At 40.4% G+C, this 22,887-nt stretch overlaps 1 protein-coding gene across 2 annotated transcripts in view; it reads left to right on the forward strand.

Annotated features, from left to right (window-relative positions):
- Positions 1-19,103, forward strand: part of IMPG1 (interphotoreceptor matrix proteoglycan 1) — a 146,052-nt gene extending 126,949 nt beyond the window's left edge. For both annotated transcript variants that reach the window (XM_001113655.5, XM_015136808.3), the window contains 3 exons: positions 9,731-9,929; positions 16,166-16,238; positions 18,062-19,103. In XM_001113655.5, coding sequence (XP_001113655.3) covers positions 9,731-9,929; positions 16,166-16,238; positions 18,062-18,139 — 350 coding nt within the window. In that variant the 3' untranslated portion in view covers positions 18,140-19,103. The remainder of the gene's footprint in view (positions 1-9,730; positions 9,930-16,165; positions 16,239-18,061) is intronic.
- The last annotated feature ends 3,784 nt before the right edge of the window (positions 19,104-22,887 follow it).

Genomic DNA, 22,887 nt, shown 5'->3' on the forward strand with positions numbered 1-22,887 from the left:
CGGGAGGCTGAGGCAGGTGGATTTGTTTGAGTCCAGGAATTCAAGACCAGCCTGGGCAACATGATGAAACCCCTGTCTCTACGCACACAAAGCAAAAGTTAGCTGGGTGCCATGGCACATGCCTGTAGTCCCAGTTACTCTCATCACTGCACTCCAGTCTAGGTGACAGGGTGAGACCCTGTCTTGGGGGGGGGGAAAAGTTTAGTGAAGTTGAGGGGACTGTTAAGGCTGCTTGGTCAGAATAGTTTTTTGTTTCTTTGTTTTTTGTTTGTTTGTTTGTTTGTGTTGAGATGGAGTCTGGCTCTGTAGGCTGGAGTGCAATGGAGCGATCTCCGCTCACTGCAATCTCCACCTCCCGGGTTCCAGTGATTCTCCTGTCTCAACCTCCTGAGTAGTTGGGATTACAGGGGTGTGTCACCATGCCCAGCTAATTTTTGTATTTTTAGTGGAGACGGGGTTTCACCATGTTGGCCAGTCTGGTCTCAAACTCACGGCCTCAAGTGATCCACCTGCCTCGGCCTCCCAAAGTGCTGGGATTACAGGTATGAGCCACCACATCCAGCCCAGAATAGTATTTCTTGTCTATGCCCCAATTTTATTGTATTTACAGGCAATGCCCAGATAATTTATTTAGTATCATTTGCAAGATTCAAAACAAATTCCAATTAAGTCTTTCTCTTTTCTTTTGCTTAATGTCAGGGTAGAAAGCAGTTTGTGGTCGCAATGGTGGGAGAGAGATAACATTATTCCACAATCACTTTTGAACTAAGGAGAAGAGAGAATTTGAAAACTCTCATAAGATTTTTAGTTAATACCATTCCACATTCAGATCAGCATGTGAACTCCTGGATGCATCCTCTAAATGAGGATCAGCCATCCCTTAGGCCAAATAACATCCACAGAAGTGCAGGCATGTAGGAGAAGCGACATGCTGTTCTTACTGCGTTAGGTGTGCCATTCCCCTTTTGAAAAACCCCTGGATAAATGAATCTGTGATATAAAAAGTATAAACCAGTGTTAGAACTTCCTGTGATTTATCAACTGAAAACCCGAATAAATCACAGCTTGCTCAGTATTCTGCCAGCATCTCCAGCAACTAGAGTCGTCTTTCATTTAGGCTGCTGTGAAAATTCTTCAGAAGCATGGAGGGCTTTTATGCCAGTTAGTTGTGCAGGCTGAAGATTTCAGAAATGCAAAACCACATCTAACTTATTCTCTCCTTGAATTCCTAAGAAGCCTCCTCAAAAATGGACAGCCCTCAAGGCTGATAAATGGTAAACATTGAAATTAATTACAGTCTGACAGCCAGGATGCGTTCACGACAATGTGGATCAACAAGCTTGTTTTCCCTGGAAAAGGCATAATTTGTAAGACCTTCGACAGCTCTGAAAAAGTGGTATATGTCACTCATCACAATAATGACAAAGTTACTCTTAACTAATGACAATAATAGTTACTATTGACACAAGTTTTAATCTTAATAAATATGCAAAGTAGATATTATTTCCCCCCACTATACAGTTGCAGAAATTGTGTTTCAGAGAAGAATAAGTAATTTGTCTTTTGCTGGTCAATTACCAAACACTGCAGATGGAATTCAAAGCCTGATGTGTGTGCCATCTTCAACTCTACCCTATAACCTCTTCACAAAAAAGAAACTTATAAGCCCTTCTAACTGGCTTACAGAAGCTGTTTATTTAGAAAAAGTGATAACACACTTCAGTTTAATTAATCCTAAATGAATTCTGTTAGTTTCTACACTTCACCAAATGAAATTTGTCATATTTTGTCATAGTCTTAGAATGAAAAAAAAAAAAGTGTTTATTCTCAGAAACAAAAGTTCTGAGTGCCCAAGAGTCCCCTTTATATGCACTGCTAAGAGTGTCCCTTCCCAGCTGGAGCAGTCATAGGAATTCTCCTTCCAGGTGATTCTCCTCAGCCTCTCCCCTCTTCATTTGCCCCTTCATCTCCTACGTCCCTGGCCCTGTCTCCTGGGGTCATGCTACTGGCCCTTTGCCTCCTGGGATGCGCAGCACTGCAGATTTTCTGTTTGACACTTGCCTTCACTAGAGGCCCCAACACTGGCTAGACTGCCACATTTCACCTCTCTCCAGGGTTTCAATCTGTGCCCTCATTCCACATTCCAACCACTGCATGGAGCTTCCTTAAGAGGCTCCTGGAGCTCTCTGCCCAACCCATTAACGCAAACCCCTCTACACAAGTCTGGGCCTTAGCCCAGCTGCAGAGCCTCCTCCCAGCTCCCCTAGTATCAGAATTCTCCCTCCACCCGCAGATCCTGGGTCACTTAGGCCACCACCCTAGCACCAATCCATCCAGAACACCGCTGTTCGGCAGGTAATAATAATAACTGAAAGCTGAGACAATTCTTCAACCTCATATCCAGGGCAAGATGTGTGTGGGTATTCACATATCCACTCACACAAAAAAGGATTATTGAGAGTCTACTATAAACAGCTGTGGTGGTGGTTCTTGAGAGTGGTGGAGAACTGAAATGAAACCTAAAGTCTATCACATTACTTGCCACTTTCAACCGGAAAGAACTCCTGTTAACTTAATTCCACAGATGTGTATTAAGCTCCAAACATGTGCATGGTGCTGTGCTATGTGCTATTTATCATTGAATATTCTCACTCTAACCTGCCTTTCAGCAATAAGCCATAAGCCAAACATTTTATAACAATAAAGTAATGAAGCAATCAACAATAACTTAAACATACATATTTTAAGATTTCTTTGAATCGCTGAATTGCATCAGCATTTCTGGAGGTATCATGAGCCACCTCCGTTGGCTTTATGCCGTAGAACATGCAGAATGGGAGACGTATGTTTGAGTTGGAGGGACATTAGTGATCACTTAATTTAAACACTCCATTTTATGGAAGAGAAAAGTGAGAGCCAGAGATGCTAACCTATGTTCCCAAGACCACAGACTATTTCTGGGAGCCAGGCCTTCCCCAATAGGGCCCTCTCCTGAGGCTTCTTCACTGGTAGAAAAGATGAGCAGATCCACTCTCTCTGAACGTACAACTCATCCCACAACCTTCTCAGGATTTGGTGGAAGCTGTGAGGTCCCTGTGTTACATCTCAGATGAACCCTCCGTACAGGGACATATTTATTCAGATTACTAAACACGAAGACCCAAGCACTATGTAAAAGTGATGTTCACGCCTTGAGAAGAGAACTGCCAGACTACCAGGGCCTCATTAAGACTTCCTGGGCTCTAGGCCCTTTGCCTTCATGACTATTAATAAAGAATATTAAAATTATACCTGAACTTCGTGAGCACAAAAATGAATATAATCCAGTATGGGTTGCATTAATTTTTTCTTCTGATTTTAACGAAACGTTTTCGTGGGCTCCTAAAAGCATGGCGGGCCCTCAAGCTGTGCCTCCTGCAGTTTGCTATTGATTGTGATGCGTAAGTTTGCCTTTCTCTGATGCCCCAGGCAAAGGAATGACCCCTTCACCTCCTCGCCACCAACAAAACCATGACCACAAAGCCTTGGTGATAAGTGGGGAAGGGGAGGGCGAGGAGGCGCGCCGATGCAACCAAAAATCTGTCACTTTGTTCAGGCGTGAAGTTTTGTCACGCTGGGCGCCAGGGCGTGGCAGCGCGGGAAGCGTCTGGATTCCAGAGTCTTAGCTCTGCCTTTTTGAAATGAGAAAAGATGATCCAGGAGTTTCCACCACATTACCCCCGCCAGGCAGGCCCGATCTGCCGCTGTAATCACGGAGTAATAATGGCTCTCTCAGCGGTCCCCTGGAGCTGCTCCTGCTACCGCGTGAATTCCTTGCAGACCTCGCTTCCCTCCACCAACACGCAAGGCGCAGTGGTTTTTAAGAAGTCAGAAATCAGCTGGGGTGCTTAAAATGTCATATCCGAAGTCTACTCTTGCTTCTTTTGCTACTGAGCGCCATCTAGCGAGACTTAGGTTTCACCGCATTGAAAAAAACATCCACGAAAGAGACTCAGCGGGACCTCAGCCCTGCCAGTCAAAGTGAAGCCTGAATTTTATAGGCAAGCTGAGCTGAAACCTTGCCCTTGGACAGGATCCAATCAAAGGAGATGTATCGCTTTCTGTCCAACACGTGAGTAAAATGGGACAGCGCAAAAGAAGGAGATGATGATATGATAAATGTTAGGGAGATGAAGGCACTCAGCACGCAGCCAGTAGGACAGGCGGCAAGAGCAGGTCAAGGTTAAGGGGCGGGGCTGGAGCGGGGGTGTCTCGGAAGGCACGATCTTGAGTTGGAGAAAAGGGAGTGAGACCCTGTGAGGTCTGGCAGACAGGGAAAGCCTATTTTCAGGCCTGACAAACATAAGTGCACTTGGGACCAGAAACAAGAGGCTTGAAAAAGAGGCAGTCTTGGACCACCAGGGACCTATGATCTCCATGAATTCATAAACTTTTTGGTGACAAGGACCATGATCTTTTTAACTTTGACTGTAAAATGCCTCAAGGTGTTCCCTGCAGGCAGGGGACATCTTTAAATTCTTTTTGATCACTTGATGGAGAGCTGGGAAACAAACTTCCTCAGTCACCAATTGGAATTGCTTTTCAGTACCTTTGAAATGCACACAGAAGACATTATATAAGTAAATCCAGGGGAGAAACTGTTACATCCAATGCGCTTACACTGGAAATCTCAGAATGATACAAATATTTCCAAGCCCTACATGGCAGCTCACTTACTTCAAGACACATTCATCTCTGTCATATTTAAACAACAGGAAAAAAGGTTGGAGCCACTGTAGTATCAGACTGTACTTTCTACAAGCAACACTCTGCCTCATGAAAGGGTGGAGCAGACAATGGATTTGAGCTTTTGTTTAGTTAGGGGAGCTTTATTTAAAGGAAAGCATTCATGGAGTCTGATACGTCTGCGAGTGAGAATGGCAATGCCGGTGTTGGGGCAGGGGGCCTCTCATTCTTTTTCCCTCATCCCTTATGAGCCCCTTGGAGTCCTGAGGTGTCTCCTGGAAACCCCATATTTGAAAACCTCTAGAATGATTTAAAAAGCCAAACATTGTAAACAGATATGAATGTTAATCTTGGATAATACTTACTAGCCAAAATGGGCTTCCGTTTTCTCACCGATGAAAATGATGTCAGCAATATCCATATGGATCTGAGAGGCTGCTGTGAATATGATTGAAGACACATGTTGAAAGTGCCCGGCACTGTACCAAACAAATAATGGCCCTTGATAAGTGTGGGCTCTTTGTTTATGTAAATAACTGCCCTTTCCACTGAAGCTGGAAGTTCAGGGTCATGATCCCCAGGGACACTCCAGGGACAAGGCCTGAAATGCAATGACATGTCTCTTCTGAATACAGCCAGAATCTACTGGGATACTAGTAGACTAGGCCCTGACCTCTGGCCCGGCTGGATCTGGATCTTCCCACCAACTGCTAACGAGCAGCCACTGACACAGATCTGCTTGCCGAGGTCAAATGCCCTGGACTGCCTCTATGGAGAGACTGTCAAATATGCTGTGTAGAAGAGCTATCCGCACGGCTTAAGAATAGAAAGCTAAGTCATTTTGCCAGCAAACAATTATAGTAAGCCCAGAGAATGCCTCAAACCATACTATGTATTTGTTAAACGTGGTACAGGATCATGGTGAAATCTCTGTACAGTACCAACAGTAAAAATAAATGGTTTGGGCCAGATGCAGTGGCTTACGCCTGTAAGCTCTGCACTTTGGGAGGCTGAGGCCGGTGGATCACCTGAGGTCGGGAGCTCAAAACCAGCCATAACCAACATGGAGAAACCCTGTCTCTACTAAAAACACAAAATTAGCCAGGCATGGTGGCACATGCCTGTAATCCCAGCTACTAGGGATGCTGAGGCAGGAGAATCACTTGAACCTGGGAGGCAGAAGTTGCAGTGAGCCAAGATTGTGCCATTGCATTCCAGCCTGGGTAACAAGAGTGAAACTCCATCTCAAAAAACATAAATAAATAAATAAATAAATAAATAGTTTGAAGGGAATTCAAACAAATCCAGGCAGCAAAGGCAATTATAGACCAATTTGTCTACACACCAATCATGAGGATTTCACTTCCTCGGACCCAAACACAATTTGATCATGACTTGAAAATATTCTAGACAATGGCATCTACTTTTTTCTCCCAAATTTACTATTGAGCTCTAGTCTCTTTGCCCGCTTCTTTCCAAGCTTTCAACCACGTTCAGAACAAAGCATTTCCAGTTGTTGCAGCATAGCATATAGATTATTATTATTGATCAAATCAATAGCAAAGAGTAGGAAGTTCAAACTAATTTGTCTCGTACACATGCTCTGGGATGTATTAAGGAAGAGACAAGAGACCAGGCGTCGTGGCTCATGCCTCTAATCCCAGCACTTTGGGAGGCCGAGACAGGTGGATCACCTGAAGTCAGGAGTTTGAGACCAGCCTGGCCAACATGGTGAAACCCCGTCTCTACTAAAAATACAAAAATTAGCTGGGTGTGGTGGAGGGCACCTGTAGGCCCAGCTACTCAGGAGGCTGAGGCAGGAGAATCGCTTGAACCTGGGAGGTAGAGATTGCAGTGAGCCGAGATGGTGCCACTGCCCTCCAACCTAGGGAACAAGAGTGAGACTCCATCTCAAAACAAAAGGAAGAAACAAATATTGGTATGGCCTACCCATGAATAAGTTCATTATTCTAAGGAAAAATGTCTTTGGGATATGGCAAGTAAAGACAATGATAACAACATAGGGAAAAGTTTGCTTACAAAAGTTCTGCTAGTTAAACTTCCATTCATCTATCATAGAGCCAATCTTTTCTATCCCTTCCATGGCTCTGTCTCCCCAGAATCAGCCCACATCCAGTTTTCAGTCTTTGCCTAAAGCCTAAAGTTTTAGGTGTCCCTTGAAAAATGACATGAAAGTAAAGAGGATCATGAAAATACCTAGGGAAAATATGTTTAAGGTAATAAGAGTGGAAGCAGTGTGAGTTGCTCTACAAATTACTGTTATGGTCTCTTGTTTTGACTCTAATTCTAATTGCCTTCACTTGCCATATTAGCAAAGAGGGCCAGTATGTTAGCAAAGTGGTCCCACAGCTCCTCCTTGGGGCTCTGCCCTTCCCTGGAACTTGTCCCACAGTCCACGAAGGGATGGGGGTGAGACCAGTCAGAGGACTTCAGCACAAACAGGCATGACCTTGGTAACATCACTGATTCTCAGCTTCCTCATCTGTAAAGTGAAGCAATTAGTTGAGAAGGTCTCTAAAATACCTTCTAGCTCTGAAATTCTACCTGAAATGTAAAATTTTATATATTGATAAAAATAAACATTAAAACAATCAGTTGGTCTGAAATTCTTAGAGCTGCAGATTTTGAAAGGCTAAGTCGGTATTTGTTGAATGAATGAAGGTTGTCTTAGCTGTCTTGTACCCATGAAGGCGTACACAACAAACAAAACCTATGCTTGGCGATTTAAAGTTTCCTACTACTTCTCTGTAGACTGGTCCTGAATAAATAACATGGAGAAAGCACGCAATTTATAAACTGGTTGAATTTGTTCTTCAATTATACCCAATTCAGGGCCCCCAGATTTGGAAAAATTTGTTTTTCCAATGTTGCCTACTATGCGCTTTACTGATGCATAGGTCATTCCTTGCTGAGCTAAAGGAAGTTATGGCAAAGCAGCTGATTACGTTCTCCCCTCAAAGATTCACAATAGACATTAGCTTATTAACAACCCTAAGAAGTTTAAAAGTAAAAAGAGAAAGGGCTAGGGTTGGAAGAAGAAAGAGCAAGATAAAGGAAGAAAAATCTATTATATTTATTTCACATAGCATTTTTAAAAACTTAGTCACTGAACTTCTTTTTAGTGTAAAACTTATCAAATCCTGCTGAATTAAGTTCAGCAAATGTTACCACTTGGGAAATATTGGACCGGATGATATCTGGTCATCCTAATTCTAAAAATCCTTTCTATTTATGTATCTTGTAAAGCACAATTCTGATCATATGCTTCCCCTGCTCAAAAATCCTCCATGGCTCCCATCTGACTCTAAAGTCCAAATTTCTTAGCACTGCATTTAGATACTGGCCTTAACTTACCTTTCCAGTCTTAGTTCCCTTCTTTTCCATCCACAAGTCTCTGCTCCTTCCTAACTGGGTTCCCTCTGCTCTCTCTTCTCATTTCTGTTGCTTTCCCATTTCTGTGGCTCTGCTCATGCTGCTGGCTCCAGTTGGAATGTCTTTCCTAGTCTTTGTATGGACAAATGCAACTCACTTTAAATTCTCACTTCAAAGCGATCCCCTCCATGATGCTCTCTTCTCCAAACGATCTTCCCTAGAGCTTATTTAAAGCTCTGTGCTGGTGGCCAGGTGCAGTGGCTCACACCTGTAATCCCAGCACTTTGGGAGGCCGAGGTGGGCGGGTCTCCTGAGATCAGGAGTTTGAGACCAGCCTGGCAAAACCCCATCTCTACTAAAAATACAAAAATTAGCCAGGCATGGTGGCGGGCACCTGTAATCCCAGCTACTTGGGAGGCTGGGCCAGGAGAATCACTTGAACTCAGAAGACTGAGGTTGCAGTGAGCCGAGATGGTGCCACTGCCCTCTAGCCTGGGTGACAGAGCAAAACTCCATCTCAAAAAATAAAATAAAATGAAGATCTGTACTCTACAAGATATTGGGCTTCTTGTATAGCATTATTTGTATGCATTACTTACTTCCCCTAAATTTCTTGGAAGAATGGCTTTACTGTTGCCTGTTCCCTAGTTCTTTGCACATAATAGGTATTTGGTTAAAGAATAATCTGAAAAGTAAGTGGCTGACGTGATTAAACAGGAAACCTTCCAGGGCAGAAACAACAGTGGTCTGACGACAAGAGGCCTGTTCTGGTTCTGCCATCAGCCCTTGGGGACTCCGGCCAGTTGCTTCTCTACTGAGAGTTCAATGTGCTCAGCTTTATAAGGATAAAGAAGGCAGACAGGGGCCACTGGCCTTCCAGAGCTAAATATCTGAGATTCTCTTGATTTCTAATCCACTTTCCAAACAATTGGAGACAACCCTGTAGAATTAGGAATAGAGTAAAATAGAACAATTAATGACAAGAAAGAAGAGAGTCTAAATATTAATAGGGAAGAAATAATTAATCCAAAAGAATGACTCCCTAACATTAGGGCCTTAGCAAGAGACCAAGATAAATTTATATTTGAAATCAGGAAATCATCCTGAGTTCTCAAAGCCATGAACATAAATGATGACTTTACTGCTTTATAAATGCTTACTTAAAAAAAAAAAACAAAAAACTAAGTAACAAAACATTCCTATTTCTCTAATGCAGCAGTTTTCAAAATGTGCTCCCCAGACCAGATGCATCAGCATTACCTGGAACTGTTTTAGAGCCAGAATTCAGTCCCCATTCCACGCTGCCTGCACAGGAACTCTGAGTGTGGGGCTCAGGAATATGTTTTAACAAGGCCTCCAGATGATTCAGATGCACACTGAAGATTGTAAATAATTATATTTGGAGCTAAATATAATATTACTTGTATCTGTAATTTCATTTTTCAAAGATACAGAGTGTGGTTCTCTTTTCCCTCCAGTCTGATATCACAACTGTGCAACCCACTCCAAAATGAGGTAATAGCAAATATATTTGGTCTCTTGCCTTTGACTGCTGCCAGTTCCATTGCTGAGAGAGTCTGAGATTCGCTAACATCTGCCCCATTTCTTACAGCTGATCAAGCAGATCCCTGCAAGTTCCTGGCCTGCGGTGAATTTGCCCAGTGTGTAAAGAACGAATGGACTGAGGAAGTGGAGTGTCGCTGCAAACCAGGATATGAGAGCCAGGCGGGCCTGGACGGTCTGGAACCGGGCCTCTGTGGCCCTGGCACAAAGGAATGCGAGGTCCTCCAGGGAAAGGGAGCTCCATGCAGGTGGGTCAAGCATGCTAACTTCACAGACCCAAGAACTCATTACTCATCCTTCTGGGAAACCCATCATTAGAGTAAATTCATATGGTCCTTTCAACCCACGGTTTTTGAACTTTAGTGAGCATAGGAATCACCCAGAAAAGGGCCTGTTTAAACAACATGGCTGCGCCTTACTATGCCCTGTTTCTGATTCAGTAGGTCTGGATGGGGCTCAGGTAAGGCTGATGCTGCTGCTTCTAGGACCCCACTTTGAGAACCCTGCTCCAGGCTTCCCGGCAAGAGTTCCTAAAGACCAATAGGGAAGGAAGAAAAAACCTGTATCAGCTTTAAAAGACTGAATACTTGGTCTACTACCTTAATTGGGGATGTATTTGTGCATAAAATTTGATTTTTCCCATTAGCAAACATAATAGCTTTCATCATAAGAAAGTTGGGAAATATAGAAAATTGTGAGCAAAAAATAAAAATCCCGTTAATTCAACACATTATCTTTTGGTGTTCATGTTCACATAAAATTGATTTATATGGAATTTTCTAAAGCACAATAGAATCAGACTTTCTTGTTTTATAGTCCTCTTTTTTAAACTTAGAATGTTTCCCCATATCATGAAATATTTTTGTAGCATCATTTTTACTGATTACATAATGGTCCATTTTCTAGATATGTTATGATGTGTTTAATCATTCCTTCATTTCCAGACAGAAAGGTTAAGAGAAGCTTTTTAGAAGGAGGAAAAGGAGGCAAGATACAAATGGCTTTCTATTCAGAAACCAGACTTTAGGTGTCATGAAGGTGGCCTTATGAGCAAAAAGGGAGCAGGAAAGTTTCCATATAATGCAACCTATATTACAAAGGATGAACATCCACATGTATTAATAAAGACAAACATCCTAGTATTAAAATGAGCAAAAATTACAGAGGTGTGATTCATAGAAGAAACCCCACATGACCAGTAAAATACAGAAGATTCTGGATCTCACTATAATCAGGGAAATCCAAAAACAATAAGGAGATACCATTTGAATCTGGCACGAGAAGATTGATGATACTCAGTGTGGGAATATGGAGGAAAGCAAGTTCCATCAAGCATTGCTGGTGCATATACAAATTGGAAAAGCCTTTTTTCAAAAGAAATTTGTCATTATCTATAAACTTTTAAATTTGACTTAGGTACTCTACTTTTAGACAACTATTTCTACAAAAATAGTTACACCTGTGCACCAAGATATGCTTACAAAAATGTTCACAGCGTTACTGCTTTGAGTCATGAAACAATTGTATAGCCCATCAATAGGGAAATGGTTAACCTAGAGCGCAGTACATTACTGTGAAACACAGCAGGTAAAGGCAGCAATATATAAAACTCTACTGGAGCTGCCATAGAGGGAAAAATAACATGTCATTAAATGAGAAAGCAAATTGCAGCATACAAGATCCTGTACATGTAATAAATTAGTAACAATACTGTACTTTAAGTATATTAGGTTCAACCATATGGCACTGCCATTTTGTCAGTCACAAATCATCAAATATTGGCAGTTTTGCATGGTTCAATCTAACATGTAAGTGAATTCATAGCAAAAATGTGGAATAGGTACACAACTATCATTCCAGTTAACAATGAAATGGACTGAAATTGAGGTCCGGGATTTTTAATAATGAGAATCTGTTCATGTATCACTTGTGTAGATTTTTTTTAGGCTAGTCAAGTGCAGTAGTAAGAAGAGGGAAAGAAATAGAACAAGCATTTCCATTTGCAATTGACTGTAAACAATCAGTTGAGAGAACTCACTATGTTCGGACCAGCCCACATGTGTAATTTAAAAGAAGGGTTGGGCTGGGAGCTGTAATCCCAGCACTTTGGGAGGCTGAGGTGGGCAGATCACCTGAGGTCAGGAGTTGGAGACCAGCCTGGCCAACATGGTGAAACACCGTCTCTACAGAAACACAAAAATTAGCTGGGCATGATGGCACATGCCTGTAATTTGGGACACCGAGGCAGGAGAATCGCTTGAACCTAGGAGGTGGAGGTTGCAGTGAGCCAACATCACGCCATGCACTCCAGCCTGGGCGACACAGCAAGACTCCATCTAAAAAAAGAAAGGTTGAGGGGTGGAAAGAAAGGGTCAATGAACAAGGCTGGATTAAAGTGAATAAGAAGAGGGTTGTATACTGCTTTTGTGAACAGGAATGTATTCCGTTTTTATTTTAATCGGCCCTATTTGGTATTTCAGATGGCTGTAAAGTTCATAATTTTAAACATTTCTCTTTCTTCAGTGAGAAAGATTACTTTAATTCTAGGTTGTCATAAGTGAGATCAGTAAAGCAAGGCATAAGGTGATCTGGAAATAAACACCTCTCAAAAAGGTTGGTGGTGCTCTACTTCCTCCACCTGTGGCTGTCTCTGGGGCATAACATGGGATTCAACTACATCAGAAAATTGACGCTCCTTAGACTAATGGAATGAAATGAACATTTTTCAGCACCATGTGCCAGGCACCCTGCTAGATGCTGGGCAATAGATGAGAGGAAGCAGGGAAGGAAGAAAGGGAGGGAGGGAGGGAGGGAAAGATGCTTAATTTCTTCAGGAAGAAGGGAAAAATTCCCATATCACCCCAATTTTGCCCTTTTCCACTTCCTGAATATTCCTGTTTAAATGTTAAGTATTAACCCCTGATATCCTCAGCATGAGGACAAACCCCTGTTGCCCCTACGAGCTACTTCAGACAGATTCCCATGAAGAAACAGGACCACAGCAGTGCTCTGAGGATCCCTTGTGCATCTCCGTGACCTGCCCTCCTCCCATCAGTTCTTTCTGTTCGTCCCAAGATGCCATCATTTATGTCATGAAATTTATTTATATAAGGATTAGCTGACAAATTAAAACCCAATCAACCATAGATAAGACACTGGTTACAATTAGAGGCTTTAAAGTTTGACCCAAATTTAAGAGCTCTGCCCCCAACGAGGTATGACTTTAAGCCACTTCCCCACCCCCTGCCCTGAAGCCCCAAATTTCTCATCTATCTAATGGGAATAACAGGAATAAATTCATGGGTGTTGGTAAGGAATAAATTAGATGCCTTTCAGTGTAAGCTACTCACTACTAGCATTATTGGAGCTGTTTCTGTCAACAAAGGGTAGCCCTGTAAGGAAAAACTAAGATTCCCTACCTGGCACTTAAACCTAAACTCAGAAGCAAATCCGTGAGAACACCAAGTGCTGCAACTTTGAAAACAGCGTTCTCTAAAGAACTGTAAATTTAGCTGCTGTTTTTGTTATTCTACCTGAAAGTGATGAGATGGGGAAATGATACTGAGGGCAAGTGCCCTCCTGAGAAGACTACCACTGACACACAAAGAGCAGTTTCCACTACTTCAGTTACTTGTCATTGTTTCTCATTACACTTTCACCTCTATTTTTCCTTCTATTCTTTTCCTCCATCCAATATTTATAACTATACTCCATACATTTTTACCTTTCCCTCAATTTTGGATGTCATATACATACATTCTGTCACACTAGGAACTTACTTGAAACTTCCTTTTTTTGGTATAATGAGTTAGGCTTTTATTAATCACAATTATCAGTATGCATATACAAAAACAAAGTGCAGATGTAAATCTAACAGAGTAGATTCTGACTTTTCCTTTTCAGGTCTTAACATTCTCACTTTTGTCCTTTAATTTAATAGGCCTAATATGCTCTCTGTGACATTACTTGTAATAATGAAAATTGTTTCTAAATATAGGGGACGGTTTCAGTAAATGATGGTACAAAGTGACATTCATGAGGATGTTTTAATCATATGGAAGTGCTTGTTGTAATCACAGCAAAGTCACAGGTTCACTCACATGCTACACCTCAAATGGAGAAAAGGATGTCTAGTTTTTTTCTCTCTCAATAGTTGTTACCAACTCCCTTTTGAGCTCTTTCTCCACTGAATAGTGGGTAGGTTTCGTTAGTGAGTAGGTTTGTGGGAGGAAAAGGTTGGGATTTTATATAGTCCAATTTAAAGTAGTCCAAACTTATCTGATTAATGATTTGAGCAATCACTTTAGACAACTCAGTTCGCTTGGAACATATAGTGAGGTATGGCTCTCCTGGTCTTGACAGTTCTTCTGGAAGTTTTCTAGTTCCATATTCCCCTCACCTGTGATCTCTTAGTTCTGATCCCAGGCATCTGCCCCTTCCCTGGCATTCTCAAAGCTTCCAAGTCTCCCAACCGGACAAATTGGAACCAAAAATGCTGCCTTAGGTGCTGGGACAGGGAACAATGAAATTGTTAATCAATTTCCTTGAAACAAATAAATACAGGCCTGGCACGGTGGCTCACGCCTGTAATCCCAGCACTTTCGGAGGCCGAGGTGGGTGGATTCGAGACCATCCTGGCCAACATGGTGAAACCCTGTCTCTACTAAAAATACAAAAATTAGCTGGGTACGGTTATGTGTGCCTGTAATCCCAGCTACTCGGGAGGCTGAGGCAGGAGAATCGCTTGTACCTGGGAGACAGAGGTTGCAGTGAGCTGAGATCAAGCCACTGCACTCCACTGGGTGACAGAGCGAGACTCTGTCTCAAAAAAAAAAAAAAAAAAAGTACAGATAGGGTCTCACTATGTTGCCCAGGCTGGTCTTGAACTCCTTGGCTCAATCCTCCTACCTCAGTCTACGAAAGTGCTGGGATTATAGGTATGAGCCACTGCTCCTGGTTTCAACCTCCTTAAACTGTATTTTTCCTCCTCTCTCCTCTGCCTTCTTCTCACCGAGCACTAGGACTGAAATTTTCCGTCCTTCTCCCTTTCCCTGAAATTGTAATAAACAGATGTTGAGAGAAAGAAAAAAGTTTAATAAGGAAATATATATAGGAAGATAGCTCCTAAATATTATGCCCATTTTATAATGCAAAGAGGAAAAACACAAAATGTAAAATGCATATACACTATCAATAGAAATTATGTATATAGAAAAGTCTAAAAATGTTTATTTTTTCTCTAAAAAAATTTAACTGACACACAATTGTACATATTGATGGGGTACAGTGTGGTATTTCAATACATATATACATTGCGTAATGATCAAATCAGGGTAATTAGCATTCCCATCATCTCAAACATTTATCCTTTCTTTGTAGTAAGAACATTCAAAATCCTCTCTTCCAGCTATTTTGAAATATACATCAACTACAGTCATCCTACTGTGCAGTAGGACACCAGAATTTATTCCACCTACCTAATTGTAACTTTGTACCCATTGACCAATCTCTCTCCATGATACCATGCTCCCTCCCCTCCCCAGTCTCTGGTAACTACTGTTCTATTTTGTGTTTCTATGAGATCAGCTTTTTAAATTCCACATGAGTGAGAGCTTGCAGTATTTGTCTGTGTCTGGCTTATTTCACTTAATATAATGTCTTCTGGGTTCATCCAGTTGTGGCAAATAACAGGATTTCATCCTTTTAATGACTTAATAGCATTCTATTATATATAGTATATAGTATATATAATTATATATAAATTATAGTTATATATTCTATATTATAGTTATATGTAATTTTATAATTGTATATGTAATACATATGTATCACACTTTATTGATGAACACAGGTTGACTCCAAATCTTGGGTATTATGAACACTGCTGCAATATACATGGGAGTGCAGATATCTCTTTGATATACTGATTTCATTTTCTTTGGCTAGATACCCAGTAGTGGGATTGCTCGATCATATGGTAGTCCTATTTTTAATGTTTTTAGGAACCTACAGACGGTTTTCCATAATGACTGTACTAATTTATATTCCCACCAACAGGATATAAGGGTTCCCTTTTCTCTACATCCTCGATAACACTTGTTGTCTTTTGGATTTTTGATAATAGCCATTCTAACTGAAATAAGGTGACATTTTATTGTGGTTTAAACTTTATTAGCAACATGCTATTACAGAGTTGTTTTTCAGCAACTACAACTCAGAACTTGACTTGAGAAATAAATCTATGTTTTGTAATCCTTCAGTCCTTCTGAGACCACTGCCTAAGAAATAGTAAGCCAACTAAAAGGCAAAACGCGGGGTAAATGCTGAAAGCACACTTCTTCCAACTCAGATGGAAGACACCTGCAAAAATGTTATCTATTTTCACTTGTCATGATATTAAAATTAAAATAGTAGAAAGATGTAGTTACTATTAATGTTGATAAGCCCAAGAAACAAGATACTATGTTTTTGCTTTCTTTTGTAGGTTGCCAGATCATTCTGAAAATCAAGCATACAAAACTAGTGTTAAAAAGTTCCAAAATCAACAAAATAACAAGGTAAAATCATGCTTTCTTTTATAAGTTGGTTGTAATTACTAAACTTGACTTTTGAAGGAAATTAAAAACATTTCTGTCCCTCTTGTTTTAAATAGAAATAAGCAAGATACTTTTTAATTTACTGTTTTAAGGGGAGGATATTTTCTAGTGCAAAAGGATATTTCTAGTGCAAGAGGATATTTTCTAGAATCAGAAGGCTGGGACTAACCGAAATGTGTAGATAAAATAACAGAATAACAAAACCAATCCAAGTATTTTATAATATTCCCAACCTTTTCTTATAAAAATATACATATAATTTATCAAGTATATTTTAAGGTTGAAATCTTTACAATAACAACATATTCCTGGCATTGAATAATTTTATATACTTTCAATTTCAAATAATAATCAGCTAAAGGAAAAATATGTAGAATATATGAAGAAACAAGATTTGTGAACAATAAGTAACTTAAAAAAATTCATAAAAGTTCATCTTCAGATATTTTTCAGTGTCCTAGATGTCTCTTTTAAAATATTCACTTAATCAACTTATTTTACTAAAATAATTTTATTTTACAAAGGAAAATAACTTGTCTATAAGCAATTTATATATAGTTGACATCGTTTTTTAAAATAACTTTGGGGAAAAAAACCTTGGACAATCTTTAGCCTAAAACTACCCATTTTCAAAAATTATAGTCTTTGATAGAAACAATTGGTGATAATCAGCCAATGTCTATCTAAAGTCTACAGCGCTGGATAAAAACAAATGCCTCAAAGTTTGCACCTACAAAAGTTATCACAGTCAATATATGATCAAGGATACTGGGGTAATCACACCAAATGCTAATAATAATTTTATGTATCCAAGTGCACACTGGGAATGTGTGCCACTTTAGTTTCCTGAAACAAAGAAAATTGGAAAAACAAAAAAAGTTTAGACTAGGGCCATAAGATGACAATAGGACACAGGATCTGATATTGACAAAACGTCCAACTAAATCCTGAAGTACCAGATAGAATTATGGATCATATTTCAAATAAATAAAAGGAAGTGATAATTTTCAAAGTAGGAAGTAAACTTGAAGAACTACATTTTACTTCAAGGCGGGAACAAGTATCAGTGCTAATTATTCCTGGCTAGGTGGATTTCTGTGTTGACGGACATTCAGAGGACACATGAGTTCCCTGCGGAAGCATGCTGTAATACATTAACGGTGTCTACTATGGTTGAATAGGAATATGGTGACTCATTCACAGACTATCTGCCACTCCTGCTACATGAGATGGGTCAGCCTGAGAATCTAAATACGCTTAAGAGGGCATGGAGTACATTTCTAGTCAGTTATAAAGTTAACAATATTTAGAGGCCATCTTCAACATGTCAAAGAAGATGTCATAAATGGCAAGCACGGGCCGGGCGCGGTGGCTCACGCCTGTAATCCCAGAACTTTGGGAGGCCGAGGCGGGTGGATCACGAGGTCAGGAGATCGAGACCATCCTGGCTAACACGGTGAAACCCCGTCTCTACTAAAAATACAAAAAAAATTAGCCCGGCGTGGCGGCGGGCGCCTGTAGTCCCAGCTACTTGGGAGGCTGAAGCAGGAGAATGGCGTGAACCCTGGAGGCGGAGCTTGCAGTGAGCTGAGATTGCGCCACTGCACTCCAGCCTGGGCTACAGAGCGAGACTCTGTCTCAAAAAATAATAATAATAATAATAATAATAATAAAATAAATGGCAAGCACATCCTCTTATCTACTAGTGGCAGTAATATTGGAATGAACCATTGGTTTGACCTTGGGTGGCATTTCTTAAGTTCTTAAAACTATTTCTCTTTCAGGTAATCAGTAAAAGAAATTCTGAATTACTGACCGTAGAATATGAAGAATTTAACCATCAAGATTGGGAAGGAAATTAAAAACTGAAAATGTACAATTATAATTTAGGCTATCTCAAGAGATTTGCTTTCTCAAGGAAAATGGGAGGCTGGCATATTCACTGGTCATCAAAATCCAGGCATACAGTCAACACTGACTATCAGCACACACCATATTTCAAGTATAGAAGAGTCATATACTTGACAACCAGTAAATTCTGAAGAAAAAGACACTTATATTAAAACCCCAAATGCAATCAGTGAAATACATTTTTACTAGTCTTGGACGATAGTCAAAGTGATCGTAAACCAGGTTTGCCTCCAGCTTCCGTGAAAATTTTACTCACAGATCATTTGCAACAAGCACAGCTTACTTACTGTTTAGGGACTGAACAATTTATTGGGAAGCAAACTCTTTATATGCTAGAATGTACATTTAAAAGAGGACTACCTATGCAGGGAGATGCAGGTCTCTCTAAATGCATGAATGTATGTAGTGTGTAGGCACTGTAGTGAGTGTATATATGCTCCACACGACAATGTCTGATAAACACAAACCTCAGTATGCAGTTATTAGGCACACTAGTTTTATACGCAACTACTGCTTACATAGTAGACTGTTTTGTTGCCAATAATCTTTGAATTGTTCTTTAAAAGAAACTGAGGTTCAGATATACATACCATGGAAAATCTTACTTTTCTTGTTACTACACAAAGCTATTTTTAAAGAAGATGGTATATTGGGAGAAGGGTGAAGTTGTACTATATGACATAATCAATTCCTGTCTTCTACCACAGATTAACAATGTCTTCCTATAATGACCAGAATACTTCCTCGTACCAGTTTTGGTGTGTGTATACCTAGACTGGCATCAATGTAATCCAATTCAGTCCATTTTTAATGAGCTGCTTAATAAAAAATGAATGTCTGTATCTCTTTCAAATGTTCTAATATCAGATATATTTGCAAAACCTTAATTTCAATAAAGTAAAAGCGCTATACTCATAGGTTTTTAATGAGCCTATGTTTTAGTATTCTCTAGATTTGCTTTATATATTCAATAAATGATTTTAAGCATGAAAATTTTAATGCTGCCAGAAGACAACAGAGTAGCAAATACAAAAAGCAACATTTAATGGTAAGCTTCAAAAATAAAAACAGGCCAAGCACAGTGGCTCATGCCTATAATCTCAGCACTTTGGGAGGCCAAGGCAGGTCTATCACTTGAGGTCAAGAGTTTGAGATCAGCCTGGGCAACATGGTGAAACCCCCGTCTCTACTAAAAATACAAAAATTAGCTGGGTGTGGTAGCATGTGACTGTAGTCCCAGTTACTCGGGATGCTGAGGCAGGAGAATCACTTGAACCCAGAGGTGGAGGTTGCAGTGAGCCAAGATCACACCACTGCACTCCAGCCTGGGCAACAGAGTGAGACTGTGTCTCAAACAGACACACACACACACACACACACAAAAACAAAATGTTCTCAATAATGGAGACAATTTTTTGGGAAGTGGTAGTGCCCCATAAGGGTTACAAACACCTAGCTTTCATCACCATTCCCATACCAGTCCTGTCTTCCACCACAGACGAACAATGTCATCCTATAATAACTTCATTGACTACTTCCTCACCCTAACTTTGGTGTGTGCGTACCAAAGTGAAGATCTATAATGTGGGACAAGGACTTCAAGGTGAAATATGATGACAAGGTCCCACAGAACAAAGAATGGTGGCAAGAGTTGGTGGCAAGAGGTGTACCTACCCACTTCCATATCCCTGGAACTTCACAGAGGAAAACAAATGATGGAAGCATGATAGGCTGACCAAAAGTACATGAAAACATTTCATCAGGAGAAAAAAGGATCTATCACTATCACTCCTGTATAATGTATTCCTCATTCCCTATACTGCTTGTGTTCTAACTAGTATAGGAAATGTAGTTTTCTATGGAGAAAGATAAGTAGGTAAAAGCCCTATATTCTGTGGGGAGGGTCCCATTTTGTGGTAAGTGTCTCTCACTCTTTGGATCACCCCTCTTTTGAGTTGGTCTTTTCCAACCAGCCAGGGAAGAGCTCATGAGGTGAGACAGCCAAAGTCTCCTTCCACTCTCAGAGGACCCACCAGGATCATGATAGGTTCTTGACACAGGGAATGGACCAGCTATATTCAAGGCCTTAGGGAGAAGGAGCCTTCTTTGGGTCCCCACTTTTTACATCCTGTGTCTTCTCACAGATTAGTAAGGGTCTGGAGAAAGGCAGCCAAAATTTGGTGTGTCTCTAATCTCAGCAAAATAAGTAGCTGTCACTCACACAGAGTCCTGCCTGTTTCCTGGATGGAGATCACATAGGAAATTTGGGGCCAATGTTCAAAGAAGTTTCAATCGCCTTGAGTTCCTTGCTTCTTCCTGCAGCCACCTAACACAGCGCTTCCAGCCCTGGCAACTGGATCAAGCTTCAGGAGCCCAGAATTCTCCAACTTATTCCATCTGAAACATGGCAATAAGTGCACCATTTACAACCTGTTCATGACACCCTGTAACTGTATTGAAAGCACAAGATGCAAGTGGAAATTCTACACACGGAGCATTTATTTATTTGTATTTCCAGTACATCAGTTTTTAGAGAAAGCATTAGATATACACTTTTAATGAAATGAGGAAAAACTGACAGTTTGACTAGATGAATTTTCATAAGTAAAAAGAAAACAACCAACTTATAAACCTGTGATTTAAAGGTAAGCTGCTACTTGGTACAAATCAGGATTAAATGTGTAGATATGGACACAGAGAGTAGAATAACTGACACTGGAGACTCCAGAGAGTGGGAGGGGGAGAAAAGCTTTAGGGATGAAAAATTACCTATTGGGCACAATGTATGCTTATCTGAGTGTTAGGTACACTAAAAGCCCAGATTTTACCACTGTGCAATATACCCATGTAACAAAACTGCACTGGTACCCCCTAAATCTTTTTTTTTTTTTTTTTTTTTTTTTTTTTGAGATGGACTTTCGCTCTTGTCACCCAGGCTGGAGTGCAATGGCGCCATCTTGGCTCACTGCAACATCTGCCTCCCACATTCAAGGGCTTCTCCTGCCTCAGTCTCCCGAGTAGTTGGGATTACAAGTACCCACTACCACGTCTGGCTAATGTTTTGTGTTTTTAGTAGAGACGGGGTGAAACAGGCTGGTCTCGAAGTCTTGACCTCGTGATCCACCCGCCTCGGCCTTCCAAAGTGCTGGGATTACAGGTGTGAGCCACCACGCCCGGCCCTAAATCTATTTTTAAAAAAACAAATTAGTATTGAAGATTCTCCTTTTGAATGTGCATTAATTATTCCTGATTATCTCTTGAAAAACTTCTGAGACAGCTAAGCTTGCTTCATATAGTAGGTTAGCAATGGGGAAAGAATACACTGATTTGAATTGAACTAAAGCGTACTCAAAGATGCGGTCCCAGCAGAGTAGGCGCTACCTCTGCCAGTCTCTCCATCTTACCCTTCCATGAGGCTTATGTACAGAACGCCTATTTACTGCTGACCTTCTCCAGTGTGGCAGTGCCATTCCTATATGCTAAGAATGTATACACTGAGCGTATCTTGATCCAAGTTTTAATAACCATAGGTTCTGATCCTATAAATTACACATTATTCATTCTAAAACTTAGTAGAGATCTACGAGTGCTCTGTGTCCTAAAATGTATCAGTGGTTCCAAACTAGGGGTGCAGAATCTTTAGGGGCACACAACCTGTCTCTTCCACTGCTGCTCTTTTCTTTCCTTATTGTTACAACTGCTCCCCCCACTCCAACATATTCTTATTCTCATGTTTAGATATTCTCTGTCCTTCCGTCCTTGTTAGTTTATCTTCTGGGAGAAATTTTAAAACTCTCAATACTTGTTATTATTGGTAATGATAAATAGGGAAAACCTGTCACACCTTCTCAATTTGTGGAATGACAGAGAGGCAACCCTTTGTAAATCCACAGGGGCTACTAAAAAGTATTTGTTTTGGTTCTTTTTATTACATATGATTGGAGCAAAGGCTTTGATATATTTTTCAGTCTAGAACTAAATTACTTGACCGCTCTGGATCTGTTACCTCTTCCATAAAAGGAGGCAGGTCTATCACTAACATGATATTAATTTGCTGACTGATTGACTCAATAAATATTTATTCTACTGATCCAAGTACTCTTAAGCTACTTCAGGTAAAAAAACAAAAAAAACAAAAAAAAAACCAATGATCTTCATGTTTGGATACCCTGAGAACTATAGTAATAACTTGTGAATGAAAATGTCTTTTAAAAAATATCTAATTAATAAAGCTCTACAAACAATACCATTATTCTTGCCGGTGGATTGCTATTCTCTAAGTGTTCACAACCACCACTGATTTTCCACTTAAGATGATCTTCCCTCGGTTGCTTGCAAAACAAAATGGTTCACAAGAATGACCTATGAAAAGTCATGACAGAAGCAGAATGAGCGTAACAATAGACTGCCTTTGTGTGGCCCTGTGCTCCTACATGCACTATTTTGTTTCTTCCTCATATTTTCACCTTTCTCTGAGAAGGTGCCATCTCCCCAACTTTACAACTAAGAAAACTCAGTATTCTCTTAACGTACGTGAATTAGAGTAACTTCCTTTTCCCAATGAGTTCCCATAACTCGTAATACATATCTCAACTGTGTTACCAGAATTAGGAATTATATTATAATTGAATCAAGTGTGAAAACATTCTGTCCTCTCATTTTAAGTATTTTATGCATGCTGCCTTTGCAAAGCATATGC

The sequence above is a fragment of the Macaca mulatta genome, chromosome 4 (assembly GCF_049350105.2).
Source record: "Macaca mulatta isolate MMU2019108-1 chromosome 4, T2T-MMU8v2.0, whole genome shotgun sequence".
Taxonomy (NCBI): domain Eukaryota; kingdom Metazoa; phylum Chordata; class Mammalia; order Primates; family Cercopithecidae; genus Macaca; species Macaca mulatta.